Below are 18622 nucleotides of genomic sequence, written 5' to 3'. Positions count from 1 at the left end.
CGCGGCGCTGTAGTAAAAATCAGCCCCAGGCAGCTCTCTCCGCGCTTCCCCCCGCCATCGCTGCTACACCAACGTGAGGAGATCGTTCCCCGGCGAGTTGTATTCTCCAGTTATTACAGTTATAATATTTATATTACAGCAGCAGCTCCAGCCCCGCGGATCAGCAGCATGGCGTACAGAGGACAGGGCCAGAAGGTGCAGAAGGTGATGGTGCAGCCCATCGTATCCTTTACTACTGAAACTGATTCACTGCTGGAGCTCCACTCCATTCATTTAGCTTTAGCTTTAGCGCTAGCTCTAGCTTAGCCTCTACTCACTTCTGTAATGTTACCTGCGTTAGATAACCTATCTAGCTTATCTTATTATATCGGACTACTCTAACTGCTATATTACTCGCGGTGGGTTAAATTACTGCAGATAGAATGTGTTTGGGGGAGTTTATAAAGAGTGCACTGATTCAATAACTCTGCTAACATTAGTTACATATAAGTTACGGGGTTAGTGTTGGGGCTGTACTCATATATATATGTATTTCTATCTGTATATCTGCATATCTGTATATCTATTTATGTGTATATCTGTCTATTTATCTGTATATTTATCTATCTGTATATCCATCCATCTATCCGTAATTTTGAGCATAGGGCAGGTTCTTGTTTGAGTTTGATAGTTTAGCTAGTTGGACTACAAGCAAGATAAAACTTACCAAGCTAATCTAGGCAATGGGGCTGAGCAATACGGATCAATTGTTAAATGGCGATATAATATACATATGTAAATTCCAAAAGGTAATTTGCATAGGTCATGCAGTAAAATGCATATAAATAGTATAGCATATAATAAATTAGAATATGTTGTGGTATTAAATGTTGTAGAGCAGTGTGTGTGTGGAAATAATCAGGTGGACTAGTTCGATATTTAATGAGAATGGCTTTGCTAAATTGTGATTTTTGCCTGTGCTAGTTGTTTGTCCTTGACTTCTGTCTACAGAATCTGATTTTCAGGTATCTACAGAATGTAAGTGCAGCTTTTTTATGGTTATTATTAATGGTCTTGTATGTGGGTACACAATAAGATAACAATGTGAATAATAAAATAAAGTGCAGACAATTTATTCTCATTTTATGACTGCACCGTATTTAATGGTTATATTGTGTATCACAATTGTGGTTCTAAGTTTGTGCTGTTGTTAATAATCTTTTTGTCCTCTTTTCTGCAGCGATCTCGTATCTCGGTTTGGCTCTATGAGCAGGTCAACATGCGGATAGAAGGCTGCATTATTGTAAGTAATTATTTACTGACCTAACTAATCAGAGAACACTATATTTGTACTTTGCAATAACATGCTTTCGCATTGCAAGCAGTAGCCACACCGCTATAGGCTGACCCTCATGGGTTAGTTGTTTCCCCAGCACCAGGACAGTTTGGCGCTGATGAAGACCACTGTGGAATGCGTTGCGTTTTCACACCCATAACCATACCTTTGCCATGCTACTGCTTACCACAGCAGAAAATGCATTGTAGTCCAAACATGGGCAAGTGAGTAATATTGACGATTAATACAGTTAGTTACACTCATATAAAAATATCAGGAAAAAGATAAGAATCAATGCTTTTTTTCTGACGTTAAGACAGATGTGTGTCTACAGATGCTGTAGCTACACCACACATCAAAACACTTGTAGATGTGACTCATTTTTAAAAACACTGGCCTGTTATCATCAGGCAACCCTTGGCATCAGCAGTAGCACAACACAACCACAATTGGCTAGCTTCCAGCAAAGCAGAAAGCAATGTGGCATACCGATGGCGATGTGAAAGCTCCTTAAGCCCACCTGACCAAATAGACTATGTAATGTTTTCTCCTTGTTTGCTTTGTGTATCTTATCAGTTCCACCCAGCAAGTAAGAGCAATTTGTAGTTCTATAAGTACAGACTGTAGTTCTGCATCTGTTTCTGCATACTTTATTATTATCCTTATTTTACCCTGTTCTTCAAAACTCAGGACCCCTCAAGGCCACCACATTTCAGTGGTGGGTCATTTATTTTCAGCACTGCAGTGACTGTGGTTTAGCATAACAAATGTGTTTGGGATGTTGGTATGTGTTCTGCTGGTGTTGGTACAAGTAGATCCGACACAGCAGTGCTGCTGGAGTTTTTAAACACCTCTGTGTCATTGCTGGCGTTAGAGTATTCCACCAACTAGAAATATATCCAGTCAAGTGTCTTGCTCTAAGGTGGTCCTGTTGGCTTCTGACTATTGAAGAACAGGATGAATGGATGCTAATAATGTATGCAGAGGAACAGATGTGACTAGAGTGTGTATGTATAGCTTTCAGTACAGACTAATGTCTGTTTGTATTTAACCTGTGAAATGTATTTTTTGGGGGGTGTATTGGATTCGTTAATGGCCTCTGTTGTATGTTTGTTTTAATGATGTTATTTTATCAGTGCTATTTCTGTTTTTATCTTCTGCTGTAGGGGTTTGATGAGTACATGAACTTGGTTCTGGATGATGCAGAAGAAGTCCACATGAAGACCAAGAACAGAAAGACTCTGGGTAAGGAGTAGGGATAGGACTATGTCAATGTATTTGGCACTATTTATGAAGCTAACAATGTCTAACTTTGTTTAAGATGGACAGTTATTTTAAAATAGTGCAGTTGTGGGGTCCAGTTTTTTTTTCTTTCTTTAATTTGAAGCAGCTGGCAGAGGTGAAGTCAGTTCTTACACAGGAGCATTTTCATACAATAACTAATGCCTTCATTACATCGCAGCTGGATTACTGTAATGTACTTTATTTTGGGGTCAGTCAGTCCTCCCTCAAACGCCTCCAGTTAGTGCAACATGCTGCTGCCCTAATTTTAACAGGATCATGGAAGGGAGAGTGAATAACTCCCATTCTGCCCTCCCTCCACTAGCTGCCTGTAATTCAAACTGATTCTTTTATTATTATTTTTTTTTAATCTTTAAATGGATTCACCCCACCTTACTTTGTTGAGTTACTCCATCCTCACGTTCCTGCATGATGCCTCAGGTCAGCTGATCAGCTGCTCTTAGAGGTGCCATGGTCAATATCTTAAAGGGGACAGAGACTTTTAGATTGCTGCTTCCAAGTTATGGAACAACATACTTTTACACATTAGGCAGGCCTCTTCACAGTCCGTTTTAAAACTAGTCTAAAAGCTCATTTTAATTCTTTGGCTTTTAACCTAAAGTAAGATTTTGCTTCCGTTTGGTTAGGATTTTTTCTGTCTTAATTGTTTTTTATGTTTACTTTTATTTTTTTTGTCTTATTGTTTTAGTGTTTGTTTTTGTTATATAATTATCTATGTACAGCACTGTGTTTGAAACAACCAAAAAGTGCCCCCCAATTTCACTTACTAAAGTTACTCCATGTGGCACTAATCAAATGAATAGGGTGAACCTGCAGTAAAGAATATTGGTTGTGAAATTCTGTGAAACTGACACCAATAATTCTGTAATTTTTTGTGATTTGCTTATTTAGGGGTATTTTATTATATCATGATAATATTGTGTTGATATTCTCTGTGATTTCTACCCCCAGTGAAGTGTTGGACATCTTTCAATTTTTCCCATGGTTTGAATCATGTCTGGCAGGTGTACTGAAACGTTTTTTTTTTTTTTTTTCTCCAACAGGGAGGATCATGTTGAAAGGAGACAACATCACGCTTCTGCAGAGTGTGTCAAATTAGCCGTTCAGGTTCATCAGGATGATGGAATTTTATTTGGAATATTTTTGTTTTCATGTATGTGATTTTTCCTTTTGGGGGGGGATAGGGATGATTTTTTTTGTGAGCATGTTGACTCCTTGTACCTTAGCAGTGCTCGTGATGAGTGATGTTTTTTCTATAAAAACAAATTAAAGACTTTTTTTTGTTTCTTTGTACATAAGGATTTTTATTTAAAATTCAAATATGTTTGTAGGAAAACTTTTAAAACCTTCATGTGGTATTGAGCACCAATCAAAAGTTTGGACACTTTCTCATTTTATGTTTTTTTTTTTATTGAATTTGTTTTCTACATTGTAGATTAATATTAAAGACACAAAAAAAGTAAAGGATACATGTGGAATTATGTAGTAAAAAAAAAAAAGTGTACGTCCTCCACATTAATCCCCTGATCTAAATCTGATGAACTGAGATGGTGATTTGAGGTGATTTAATTGGGAGGAGCTGGAGCTTCACAGTGTGAAGAAAAAGCCGCAACTACTGTTCAGCACCTCCAGGAACTCCTGCAAGGTCCCGAAGAGAAAACTATTCCAAGTCACTTTACCTTATGAGATAAAATACCAAGAGTGTGCAGATCTGTCCTCAAAGATAAATGTGGTATTTAAAATAATCTAAAGTATAAAACATATTATGGTTTAACACTTTGTTTACGAAAAGCTTCAATAATGCTGCATGTGATCCTGTATAGCTTTAATATAGTCTTCAATTCTAAATTTACAATTAAACATTAAAGAAAAGAAAACACACAGTATGAGTAGAGGTGGGTCCAAACATTTAAAAGTTATGAATTAGGAATTGTCTAATTGCTAGTTTTTCAGGATGGGAACCTTTGCTTACACATCCATACAGTGATCAGTGATAAGTCTTACAGTGCACAGTATTTGTTTGCTGGACAAACGGGGGTTGGACAATGAAACTGAAACACCTCTCATTTTAGTGTGGGAGGTTTCGTGGCTAAATTGGAGCAGCCTGGTGGCCAATCTTCATTAATTGCACATTGCACCAGTAAGAGCAGAGTGTGAAGGTTCAATTAGCAGGGTAAGAGCACAGTTCTGCTCAAAATATTGCAATGCACACAACATTGTGGGAGACATACGAAGTTCAAAAGAGGACAAATTGTTGGTGCACGTCTTGCTGGAGCATCTGTGACTAAGACAGCAAGTCTTTGTGATGCATGAAGAGCCACGGTATCCAGGGTAATGTCAGCGTACCATCAAGAAGGACCAACCACATCCAACAGGATTAACTGTGGACGCTGTTAGAGGAAGCTGTCTGAAAGGGATGTTCAGGTGCAAACCGGATTGTATCCAAAAAACATAAAATCACGGCAGAATTCAATGTGCACCTTAACTCTCTTGTTAGCACCAGAACTGTCCGTCACCACAATAAATTATTGTGCTCTAAAACCAGTTTTGTTGTTCAACCCCTGCAAAGGACACAAAGTAATACACTGTTATAAATGTTTCCTCTTTTGATGCCTAATCCAGTTCACCAAATGATTATCAAAACCTTTATGAACTGTGTGTAGAGGAGTGCGTCTATTGAAAAGGGTTCATAAACTTTCAAGAACCACTGTAATACAGAGGCTCAACACCAGCAGATGACATGTCTCTCCAAACCATCACTGATGGTAGAAACTTCACACTAGACCTCAAGCAGCTTGGACTGTGTGTCTTTGCACTCTTCCTCCCTTGTCCTACCTCTTCACAACTCAACTGATGCTCTCACACACATTAGGAGGCAAGAAATGTAAGTTATTAACTTAAAGATTAAGTAATTAAAACAAATATTTTTAAAGCAGTCACTCAGGTGCTTTGAATCTAAAATATATTCTGGTTTGTTTAACACAATTTTCTTTACTAAATAATATGTTTTTCAGTTTGGATGACGTTTATAATCTACAATGCATTTTAAAATAATGTAAAAACATTACATTTAAGTTGTGTTCAACCTTATGACTGGTACTTTAATAGTTTTCAGATTGTTTTTTATTAATAGGCTCGAATCCAAGCCACATTTAAAGGTGGTTAGCAATGTGCCTACAATCTGATCTGCGGCAGTCTGGATGCTCTGGTCATTGTATATTTTTACTAGGCAAAAAACACAAACCTCAACAAATCCAGAGTGGCTGAAAGTGTGGGGGTCCAAAAAGTGTGCCACACCGCAAAAAATTAAATCTAGTTTCAAAAAATCTGTATTAGATGTATTTGATTATTTTGCTTATTTAAGGATTAATGAGCCATTTGAATCACTCTTACTTAGAATTTTCATATTGTTTAAATTAACTTGAATCAAATTCAGCACAAAAAGTTACCTGTCTAGTTTTATTTTTGCGTCTAAATTTAAGCAAAAAAAAAAACTGATTTTTTTTCTTTATTTGGATCTTACTTTATTCATAATGAGATTGCTTATTTTAAGAAAACATACAGAACAATGTGTTTACCCCGCTGACAGATTGTTTTGCTTTTTATAAACATATAACATACATCTCAATTTACATATATTTGTCTAGTTTTTGCCAACTGTTTTATTTTTTGCAGTGCAAGCTTAAAAATTAAGTAACTATAACTCAAAATTTGCATCCCATTTGATTCCATGAGGTTTTGGAATCAAATAACTCTCATGTGCAGTTGCTTTATACTGTCCCATGGTGGTGCCAGTCCTCTTTTATTGGAGCTCCAGTACTCTCTACTGGGACTAGTAAACTCTGTGTGTGTGTGTGTGTGTGTGTGTGTGTGTGTGTGTGTGTGTGTGTGTGTGTGTGTGTGTGTGTGTGTGTGCGTGCAAAAATGAGACACAAGAGGGCAGTATGTCCACAAACGTTTTTACCCATGGATTTTCCACACTGTCAACATTTAGACAAAACTATTCAGACCCTCCTTTAAATTAATTAATTCAGTTTCTTTGGTGAACCCGATGCTGATTGTTGATTACTGGGTTTGGTTGCATACATTCTTCCCTTTTAGTGAAAGTCAATGTAAAAAAAAAAAGACTGTTTCATGTCTTTTTGAGAGTTTTTATTGGTCCACTTATCAAGACAATTTGACACAGTGTAAAAATGAACAAAATCAAGATGCTTGTTTTGCATTGAACAGCGACAAAAGAAAACTGAGGCTCACCATGCCCAGTACCATGCATCAACTTCCAGAACTGAATGATGGAGCAGTTTTCTGGAGTGAGGTTTAAAATCCAGATCCAGAATTAAATGCCCACCATCAGTAGCCTACCTAACCTCATATCTGTTCCAGTGGCTTTATGCAGTCAAATCCTCACAGCAATCTCTGATTATCTAGTAAAAAGCAGCCAAACCAAGAAGAATAGAGACAGGTAATAAAACAAAGCAAAGATATAGCACCTGTTAATATCCACAGTTTCTAAAAAAAAAAAAAAAAAAGGCATTAACCCAGCTAACAGAAAACATTATAAGAAAGTTTATGAGCGTTATGAAAAGGTTCCTGAAGGTTAACCTTTAATTTTACATGATTAATGTTCTAGGAATGTTCTGTAAATGTGTGACTTAATATTGGTTCGCATCACAATGTTATCAGAACATTTCTCACATAACGTCCCCACCTGAATGAATAGTAACATTACCATTAAAAACATAACGTAACGTTAACTGTAACATTCAGAAACTTGGAGTTTCTGGGAGGTTAATAAGCTTGTATCCAGGTCAGTGGTGTGGCTGTCTAACTGCATAATTTTCATTCTTAAAAAGTTTAAATTTGTGTCCAAATTTAAGCCAAAGAATCAGGGATTTTTGCTTACTTCATACTTACTTTATTTTGAGACTTTGAGATTATTATTATTTTAAGAAAACTTGCTTAACTCATTGACAGATTTATTTTTTTATTATTAATTTAAGCATATATTTACATAGATTTTGTGTAGATTTTGCAGTGTAGATTTTGGTCCACATGTAAAAGGCTATGTTCAGACTGCCAGGTCAAATCTAATATGGCATGTCTTGATTGTATCCAGATTGAGGTCATTACTTACAAAAAAAAGTATTCGTAATGCAAACACTTAAATAAACATCTTAAATTTGCGACAAAAAAACTTTTAAACTTAAAAAATAAATCATTTAAAAAATAAATCATGGTCAAACCACATGACATTTTAATTTTGAGGTGTACTCAATTTTGTTGTCAGTGGTTTAGACATTAATTGCTGTGTGTTGAGTGATTTTGAGGGCACAACCTATTTGTACACTGTTATACTTTAGGCTCTATCACAGAGTCCTATAGTGCACTACCTCATTATTGATAATTGTGTGAAAATGTAAAGAGTAGAAGTAAAGAGTTAGTTGAAAAATAATTACTCCAATAAAGTAAAGACAGCCCTATTTGACAACTGGTAAAATTCATATTATGGCGAGAACCAATCAGCTAACTAAAGAAAAACGAATGGGCATAATTACTTTAAGAAATGAAGGTCAGTCAGTCCGGAAAATTGCAAAAATTTTAAATGTGTCCCCAAGAGCTACAACGAAACTGGCACATGAAGACCAGGAGTCACCTCTGCTTCTCAGGACAAGTTCATCCGAGTCACCAGCCTCATAAATCGCAAGTTAACAGCAGCTTAGATCAGAGACCAGTTGAATGCCACACAGAGTTCTAGCAGCAGACTCATCTCTAGCATGGGCGTGGTAGTGGGGGGAAAAGTGGACCTGACTACCCAGGGCCCGAGTAGGGAGAGGGGCCCATGAAAATCCTGATTTTTTTTTCGCTCACTTTCCTTTGTTTACTGGCATGGATAGGGGCCCATTAACATAGAGGGTGTACAGGGCCCAGAATTTGCTGCTACGCCCCTGATCTCTAGAACAACTGTTAAGAGGAGACTGCCCAAATTAGGCCTTCAGGGTCAAATAGCTGCTAGGAAACCACTGCTAAAGAGAGGAAACAAGCAGAAGAGATGTGTTTGGGCCAAGAAACACAAGTATCGACATTAGACCAGTGGAAATCTGTGCTTTGGTCTGATGAGTCCAAATTTGAGATATTTGGTTCCAACCGCTGTGTCTTTGAGAGACGCAGAAAAGGTGAACGGATGGATTCCACATGCCTGATTCCCACTGTGAAGCATGGTGGTGTGAGGGAGTTTTGCTGGTGACACTGTTGGGGATTTATTCAAAATTGAAGACACACTGAACCAGCATTGCTACCACAGCATCCTGCAGCGACATGCCATCCCATCTGATTTGCGTTTAGTTGGACAATCATTTATTTTTCAACAGGACCATGACCCCAAACACACCTCCAGGCTGTGTAAGGGCTATTTGACCAAGAAGTAGAGTAATGGAGTGCTGCGGCAGATGACCTGGCCTCCACAGTCACCGGACCTGAACCCAATCGAGATGGTTTGGGGTGAGCTAGACCGCAGAGTGAAGGAAAAGGAGCCAACAAGTGCTAAACACCTCTGGGAACTCCTTCCTTCAAGACTGTTGGAAAACCATTTCAGGTGACCACCTCTTGAAGCTCATTGAGAGAATGATGCCAAGAGTGTGCAAAGCAGTAATCAGAGCAAAGGGTGGCTATTTTGAAGAAACTAAAATATAAAACATGTTTTAAGTTATTGCACCTTTTTTTGTTAAGTACATAAAACTCCACGTGTTCATTCATAGTTTTGATTCCTTCAGTGAGAATCTACAATTTACATATTTAAATAGTCATGAAAATAAAGAAAACACATTGAAAGAGAAGGTCCAAACCTTTGGCCTGTACTGTAGATAACGATATCTCTACTTAAGAAAGTTAACAGAGTGTTTGTACTTTATTACCTGACACATCTGCATAAAAACACAGATAATATATTTTAATTATATTTATTTATTTACTGAATATTTGTTTTTGAATGTGTTACAGACAGAAAACAAGCAGAACAAACAAACAAATTTTTTTTTTCATAATTTAAACATTGGAACTGGAAGTTCAGGTCTGAAAGGGTTGAAAAGTTTCTCCACAGTTTTAAACTAAAGAACCCCTAAATGTTCCTCAATTAACTTATATTAAATGTATTATTTTAATAGTGTACCAGGTTCTGCAGGATCCACTACGCACAATATGCACCTGTTTATTCTTTGTGATTCTTTTTGTTTGTGTTGCACAGAAATCAATTGCAAAGGAAGAAAAGTCAAAAGCTAATAAACTATTAATAACGGCTGCCTTCCTCAACGGGAAGTTTGATAAAAATCTGACAATATGAAAACAGCCACAAGTCAGCAAAAAGCAGCGAGGGCAGGGCATGCCATAGTTCTCCATCTCTGAGGCAGGAGGTGGTGGTGGTGGTGCTGCTGCTGCTGGTGGGGGAGCTTTAGAGATAGGAACTCACTGACAACCCGAGAAGGAAGCGGTATCTCAATCACTTTACCCAAGTTTGTGTGGAAAGCAGGAGCGCCAGATGCAGCTTTGAAGCTTCTAGGGGAGGAAGTCAGTTGCTGACTCCAGACCCCCCGCCAGAGTAACTTCATAACTGCAGCCGCAAGCGCTCACTAGCTGCCTGTGGATTGCGACCACAGAGATAGATCTATTGCATCAGGCTTTCTTTTTTATCTCTCTGTGGGGAGGAGAGTACATTGTGACTTTTCTAATGGAGCAGTCGCTATTAGCAGCTTGAGCTTTATTGAATGTTTTGTCATTCATCGAAATTTTGTAGGCCTTTATTTACGAGGGCCAGCGCTGGTATGAGTCTGAATTCATTATGTTGTATTTTGGAAAATCAGCAGTTACATATTCAGACATGACGGGAGAACAGATTTGGAAGGTGCAGTTTTGAGTTGAGGTACTGAATAAGGCTATATATATATGTATATATATATTGCTTTAACGTAATTCATTGCCTAATTTTTAGGTAATGTTTAAAGTAATGTTTACTGAAAACTTGAGTAAAATTAGACTAAAAACTTTGCACAATAATTCTTCTCTGAAATTTGTAGTCAGGTGTATAGACACTAAGAAAAGTAAGTACAGATTTGTACTTAAAAGAGTATAAAGCTTGTCTCTGGGGCTGTACCTTATATTGAGGTACAAACAAGTACCTTTCAGTAAAAGTCCTTTTTTGTACCCATGGTTTTTGTGCCAGTAAAGATTATAAAAATTATAAACATTATCATCAACTGAATATGGCTCAAAAACTTGATGATCCAAAATTGTCTGGCTTTCAAATAAAAAATGTGCAATTTAAATATATATATTGTTTATTAGTACAGTGATACAGAATACTGAATGTACCTTTTGGCTGCTGGTTAACTGGTACAAATTTGTACTTATTGCTGTTAGAAATTACTTTGTACTTCAGAGGGAACCAATCTGACCCTGTAAAGACCAATATTGTACCATTGAGGGTACAATTATGAAGAGTACAAAAAAGTACTCATATCGTACCTCTGTTTTTTAGAGTGTAAGGTAGATTTGTATTTGGTCTTCTTTTTGAACTAAAATATAGATTTTAAATAATCATAGAATAAATTAGATGGAGAAAGAAAATGCTGTGAGTGAACAGTATAGGGGACACTGCCTACACATAGTCAGCATCTCAGGCTTTAAACACAAAGACCAGGCAGGTAATCATGATACAGTACATGATCTACATGTCTATCTAAGTGCCTTCTGAGTGTCAGAACTTTGGGGTTGGTAGGGGGGGGTTATTTAGATTGCGCCAGAAACCAATAAAAAAAAGAAGCGGCCGATGGCAACAGACTAAACACAGTTATTATGAGATGATTCAAGTAAAACATTTCATTTTGAATATACATTTGGCCACAAATGTCCACTTGAATTTTGCGTAATACAGACTTAATTTATTTGAGTTCAATAACTCTGTGGTTTAACAGTGTAGGCTTCAGACCTCAGGAAGAATCCAAGACAATAACAAGTTAAGATTGAACCAAGACAGATCAGAACCTGAATTTACACAATGATATATATATATAGTCATAATTTAATTATATTAATTAATCGAACACTCCAGGAATTCAAAACGTGTCACAAAACGTGTTGTAGTTTAAACAATAATGTGGAATTCCTTTCAATTTTTCATCCTCATTTGATACAAAGATTAGTCTTCAGAATGTTTTTATGCAACAATTTTACCTGTACTGTAACCACAATTATAAAATATAACCTTTTTATTAAATCAGAAAAAAATTAGGACAAAAAGGAAAATGCAAATGCAAATAACAATACTATTTTTATTTTTTGTGTATTTATCTTTATCTATTTTGTTATATAATATTTTTTTTTGTATTCTTTTATTTTTATTATCTATTTTATCTATATATTTATTTTAACACTTTAACACTTTAACTCTTGGGTGTAAACTGGATTGTGAGATCACAATTTCGTTCCACCTCATAATAAAATGTACTTGAATCCTTGAAAAAAGCCATTTATTGGAAGAAATGGATGCTGTGAGCTCTGAACCAAAGACAAAACAAATTTTCCAGTTGGCTATATGCAACAAGTCCAAAAGCCAGGGTCTATTATGGTATAGAGTGTGTCTGTACACTTCTGTAATGCAGAATGTATGCAGAAATGTCCATGCATTTAACAAGACAATGTAAAACCACATGCTGCACACCTTACAGAGGCATGGGTGCAGAGGTTACTGTATCAGACAATGAGCAATCTCATACCTCATGTTGCACACCTTAAGGTGTGTTTGCAGAAAGAATGGAACAAAATAACCTGAAACACTTTATCAATTCATATGCTTGATGCCAGAATGTATTTTAAGTGTTATGAGAAGGAATGACAATATTACAAAGAGAGAAATGCTTTATCACCCTGATTTTTAAAAAAGAATATGCAGCAGGCCAGAAATGCAGGATTGTATATACAGTATATTAGCAAATCAAATGAAGTTGAGCAGACAAAACATTAAAAATCTTAGGTTCATACTGCCTGCAATAAAAAAATGTGCAATTGCACTGAGCATACTAAAACATACTGGTGCAGTCTACTTTTAAGTGAATTAATCTGGTGATTTTTCTCTTTCTCTTTAGTTTTGTGATGAGTGAATGATGAACAGATGAAGACTGATGAGCCTGCAGTTTTGATCTCTCCATGTCTGCAGTAGCTCTTATATCAACTGACTGTTGGACTATTGGACTCCCCATTCAGAAACATTACTTCAATGTAAAGCAAAATAGCTTAAGAACTGCTGTTTATTTAAGGAGAAAAATCACTCACTCACTCATTTTCAACTGCTTTATCCGTTAAGGGTCGGGGGTGGGGGGCGGAGCCTATCCCAGCTGGCATCGGGCGGAAGGCAGGATACACCCTGGACAGGCCGCCAATCCATCGCAGGGCAGACAGACACAGACAGACACACAGACACATTTATCTACACACTCACACCTAGGGGGCATTTTTTTAAAGAACAAAAATACCTATTTTTATTTTTTCTATATCTTATTGTATAAAAACATCAAAATCAATGCCCTAAATCTTTTTCTAAAGAATCAGAATCCAATTGAATTGCTGTGAGGTTCAGCTGAAATATATGCCCATATTTAGTAACTTTTATCTACCCATGAGCTCCAGAACCATGGGCACACTGTGGGAAAAGCTGTGCCCTGACCAGCCCCTGGCGGCCCGGTCAGTTCTCTGTGGTACTCAGGTCTCAGCCGGCGGAAACGCGGCCCGGGTCAGATGGCTATCCCTCCTGCCCCCCAGAGGCCTTCCTGTTCCTGCGGGAGCCATTGTTATGAGCCGGGCCTTTGTTCTGCCTCTCCCCCTGACCTGTCTCCTACCTCAGAGCAGACCAGCCAGGTGGCTGTCCAGCTCATATCTCACCACCCACATGCAACTGGGTCTGGATGCTATAAAGTCTGGATTTTTCGGTTTGGCTTTCATGCTCTGAACACCTACAGAAGCTTATTAGGGTTAGGAGTTGATATATAATACTTCTACAGTATAATACTAGCTAATTGTGTAACACATACACAAAATAATCACATAACTGGATTAGGTACATGGTTACCTAATTTTTAGTGGTAGCAATACATACTTCTGAAAAGCCAAAGGAATTCACAATAACTAAACATTGTGCACATTAGTAAAAAGAAGTAATAAAAAGAAATAATGATAAGCACAATCCACCACACATCAAAGTTTAGAGTAAAACATTATGATTGTCCCCTGGCATCATTTATTTACATTTTGGCCTTGTTTGGCTCACTGTCAGTGTGTAGTCCTTTCCCCAGGCTACACTCTTCACACACACAACCTGTTTTGACCCCACCCATCACTTTACAGACACTGAAATGTCTCAATCCCCTATCAGCAATATTTCCTGCTCATTCTATAAGACCTATAACTCTCTACCTCAGTAGTAGCTGTGATCATACAGCTCTGGAAAAAAATAAGAGACCACTTAAAAATGATGAGTTTCTTTGCTTTTACCAAATTGAAAACCTCTGGAATATAATCAAGAGGAAGATGGATGATCACAAGCCCTCAAACCAAGCTGAACTGCTTGAATTTTTGCTCCAGGAGTAAAGGCATAAAGTCATCCAAAAGCAGTGTGTAAGACTGGTGGAGGAGAACATGCCAAGATGCATGAAAACTGTGATTAAAAAACAGGGTTATTCCACCAAATATTGATTTCTGAACCCTTAAAACTTTATTAATATTGCTTTCTTTGCATTATTTGAGGTCTAAAACCTCTGCATCTTTTTTGTTATTTCAGCCATTTCCCATTTTCTGCAAATAAATGCTCTAATAAATGCTCTATATTTTTATTTGGAATTTGGCAGAAATGTTGTTTGTAGTTTATAGAATAAAACAACAACAATGTTAATTTACTCAAACATATACCTATAAAAAGCAAAATCAGAGAATCTGTATTTATTGTATTTATTGTAGTGTTATAGTTCTATGTTGCACATGTCACATGTTTGCACTTTATGTTGTCTATTGTATTGTTGTTCCATGTTGCACCATGTTTCCGGAGGAACGTAATTTCGTTACACTGTGTACCTGCGCTCAGCTGTAACGATAATAAAAGCCTCTTGACTTGACTTGACTATTATAAGAAATGTTAGGCAGACCTTTTATTATTTCTTTTAGTGTGCTCCAGCTGTACAATTTAGGTTATAATTACTCAAATTATAAGAGGAACTACACCCAAACAAAGTAAGTGAAATTGTTAGCTATAGATAGAGTAAATTCTGTAGCAGGAAAGACATGTACTGTATCTAAGACTATGACTATTATCCTTATTTGTGACTGTATTACAGTAAGTACTGTCATGTACTGACATGAAACTTCTGGACTAATCTCTAAATATCTAATCATTAGAATGACTGCAGTATGCATTAATATGGATTAGAACATTACTCAAATAGGGCTATTCACTGTATAGCAACTCTACCTCTTCACTACTTTACAACTGATGCTCTCAAACACATTAAGAGGCAAGAAATTCAAGTAAATCACCCTGGACCAGTTCAGCACAGCTGTTAACTGAAAGCCATTCCAAGTTCTACTTTATAAAGCTGTGAAGGCTGAGAAAATGGCAAGATGTGCAAAGCTGTCATCTAAGCAAGAGGTGCTACTTTATAGAATGTAAAATATAAAACATATTCTGTGTCATGCTGGCCAGAAACGACACACGCAGATACCAAACACACAGTTTATTAATAAAGGGATAAGACATTCAGGGATAGTCAGAAAAAGTCAGGGTAAGTAACAAAATCCAAACCAAACAAGAGAAGGGCTAGGCAAAAAGTGGTCGGCAACGGTAAACAAATGGTAATAAAGAGTAGTCAAAAATACAAAAACAAGTCGGTAACAAAAGAGCAATAAACAAAAAAAAAGGCTGGGTAAACGAGCTAGAAATTAGATTCAATACTGGGAGTATTGAAGTATAGGAGTATATATACTAACAGGACCAGGTGTGGGCAATCAGAAGCTTGGCGAGTTTAAACACTAGCAGCATCAGCAGAACACAGAAGGTCTGGTGTTAGTGCATGCTGGGAGTTGGAGTCTTTATTGTATCAGAGTTCATGGCAGGCAGACTGACAACGTCAGGACTGACATTCTGGGTTGTTTAACACGTTTGTTTTTCTGCATAGTTTGGATGACTTAAGTATTGATTCACAATACTTTTTATAATAATGAAAAATTATTATTATTTTTTTTTTCATAATTACTTTTTATAACACTGAACAAAATATTTTTATAATAATGAAAAAACACAGAATTTAGGGCGTGTCCAAACTTTTGACTAGTATTGTATTTAAAGAAATCTTACTAAGAAAAAAATACTTGTCCCACTGGCAGATTTTTTTTGCAATTTTGTTAACTTTTTTTTATTTTTTTTTTTTACAAATCTTTCAAAACATTAGTTTACATCAAATTAATGCAGTTTCTTATGCAGAATCTAAAAACAATTATTGGTAGTACTAAGTAAAAAAAGTTGTTTAATTCATCTGTTGGTGGATGAATAACTTTCCAGGTTGGCTGCTTTTGAAATGTAGTGATAGCATCGTTAATCTGACTGGCTGTAGAATCTTTTAATAAGTCTTTTAAGTTAACTTTTATTACACACCGGGAACTGTGCACAGCATCCAAATCCAAATCAGTTGCCTTCTTTAGAAAAGTGATAATCTCTTTCCACCAAAAGCACCCTGAGCGAGCAGGCCGTGACCTGTGCCGCTTTCTTATCTTGTTTTAACAGTGCGGTGGCAACACATAATACCTTCATATTTCTCCAATTAACACGTACAATAATATGCAGGTCTGATAAGGCCTTTTGTTCGAATGTTCGCCCGAGGAAACGGAACGGTATTTTTCATTGTCGGACTCTTTGGCTAAAACGCAAAAGCGGCAGAGGCGGGCAGCGGGCCAAGGCCCAACCGAAAGTGAGAAACGTACCCGCGGCAGGCCATCCTTTGTCTGGCCAAATAATGAACGGGTTCCAGGCGTGCCTGTGTTTCAGCACCATTTTAGCATTGTTGGGGGAGTTAAGAAGTGAATGTTGAGGGACGAGGTCGTAACAGTCCAGTCTGTTTGTGTGTGTGTGTGTGTGTGCGATGGTGAAGCGAGGGCCTTGGTAAAACAGAGCGGATTATGTATCCTGCACGCAGGACACTGCTTAATCTTAAGCAGTGCCAGGGTGATGGATGGCGTTGGCACAGGTGGCCTGCATTGCAAGTGCAGTTGCGCAGTTGTGCAGCTGTTCAAATGCAGTTGCTTCAGTGCTGCAGTCGATGTGCAATGTATAGAAACCACACTGTAACCAATTGCTGTATTTTTTACAGTATATTTGTCAGTATCAATTTAATTGCATGGTCCATTACAGATGCCTCATAGATGTTTAACTAACTTTCAACTGCATGTCAATTAAATGCATCTGAACTCTAAGGTGAAAGTTAACAATCTTCTGTTGAATGTAACCCTACACCCAACCCTAACCTAAACTCTAATCAAAACACTTTAGGGTTAGATTTAAATTTAGGTTAGGGTTAAGCATAGGCTTAGGCTTAGGGTTTGGTGCATGGCTAGGTTCTTTTGTAAAACATTTAAAACTTTTAACTAAGAGTTCTGTTGAAATGAATAGACATTCAGTTGTATGTTAGTTAAACGTCTATGAGGCATCTATAATGGACCATCCAAATACACTGTAAAAAACAAAACTTAAAATTGTTGTGCTTAATGTGATTTTTAAGTCAGCTGAATGAGAAATATTGAATTGCACCCTAAAATATAGCAAACTAATCACCCCAACTTACTTTATTAAGTTTCTTGTTAAAAGTTGGTCCAAATAAATAATCTGTGTTGACAAAATTGACTAAGTGTAGTTAAACCCTAGTCGAGGCCATGCCAACTACTCTGCACATGCTCAGTTTGACCCTTTATTTGATTGGGGTCTATGGAGCAATGTTAATCACACTATTTGCATATTGGGCGTGTCTTAATGTTACCATAAATTCATACAGTAAATAACTGTTTAACGATATTCAGTTTAAAAGTATAAAACACAGTGCATCATGGGATGCTCTATGAAAACAGCTGCCACCTGTTATATAACAGTAACATTGCATAACAAGTGAAAATGTGTGGATATATTTCAGAAGTTTTACTAGAATCTGTTGCTGTGTTGTGAGATTAAACACTAAAAAAGTAAAAAAAATCACCCAAGTAATTATTATGTAAATTAACCAGCTGTTAGTATGTTATGCAAAAGTTACATATTTCCTATTTGCCCCTGACATCCTAACTCAACCAGTGTGTAGTCTTTCTCATGGGTATACAGTTATATTTTATTAATGGTTGACTGCCTGGCCATCAGAGCAAGCTACCCCTTTCTTTACTGCAAAGTGTGATTTCATGCTAGTTCAGAACTGCAACACAATATCTTTGTAGTGTTTCTGCTGCCGGTATTTTTGATTTACAGGACTTCATTGGCGAATAAAGACGTCAAAAATAAAGTACAATACTCTGTAATTAATTTACAGCAAATTACTATTGCGAATATGCAGCAATAAAATAGTTCTTCACAGTGAATTACTGTAATTTTACAATCCTTTATTGGTTACCTTTTTGCTGTTTACTTACTGTAAATTTTACAAGAACCTTTTTTTTTTACAGGCTAGCAAACAGGCCTACTTAACTGTAAGCTGGATTTATTGGATTATGCAAAGGACTAAACGACTTCTCACCCTTGGTGTGGCTAAAATAGGTAATTTTTCACCTTTTTATAACTAGTGTCCTGTTTATTTGCGCATGAAATAGACTGAACACACACACATAGACATTGACTGTGGTGGCAATTCAGTACGGAGTGCCTAAATGTTTGGAACAAAAGATCTGCAGGGGAGCGAAAGGAGATGGGGAACAAAAAACAAACGAGTAATGAAATTATAACAA

The 18622-nt window shown here is 36.9% G+C and overlaps 1 protein-coding gene across 1 annotated transcript; it reads left to right on the top strand.

Annotated features, from left to right (window-relative positions):
* The first annotated feature begins 26 nt into the window (after positions 1-26).
* On the top strand, positions 27-3915 carry snrpe (small nuclear ribonucleoprotein polypeptide E). Its single transcript, XM_022682319.2, has 5 exons — positions 27-222; positions 991-1017; positions 1220-1282; positions 2482-2560; positions 3661-3915. The coding sequence occupies exons 1-5, from the start codon at positions 169-171 to the stop codon at positions 3714-3716; spliced, it is 279 nt and encodes a 92-aa protein (XP_022538040.1). The 5' UTR covers positions 27-168; the 3' UTR covers positions 3717-3915.
* Positions 3916-18622: the final 14707 nt, after the last annotated feature.

This window comes from Astyanax mexicanus, chromosome 24 (genome assembly GCF_023375975.1).
Source record: "Astyanax mexicanus isolate ESR-SI-001 chromosome 24, AstMex3_surface, whole genome shotgun sequence".
Classification (NCBI taxonomy): domain Eukaryota; kingdom Metazoa; phylum Chordata; class Actinopteri; order Characiformes; family Acestrorhamphidae; genus Astyanax; species Astyanax mexicanus.
Note: the sequence above shows the minus strand (reverse complement) of the source record. Positions and strands in the feature narration are given on the sequence as shown.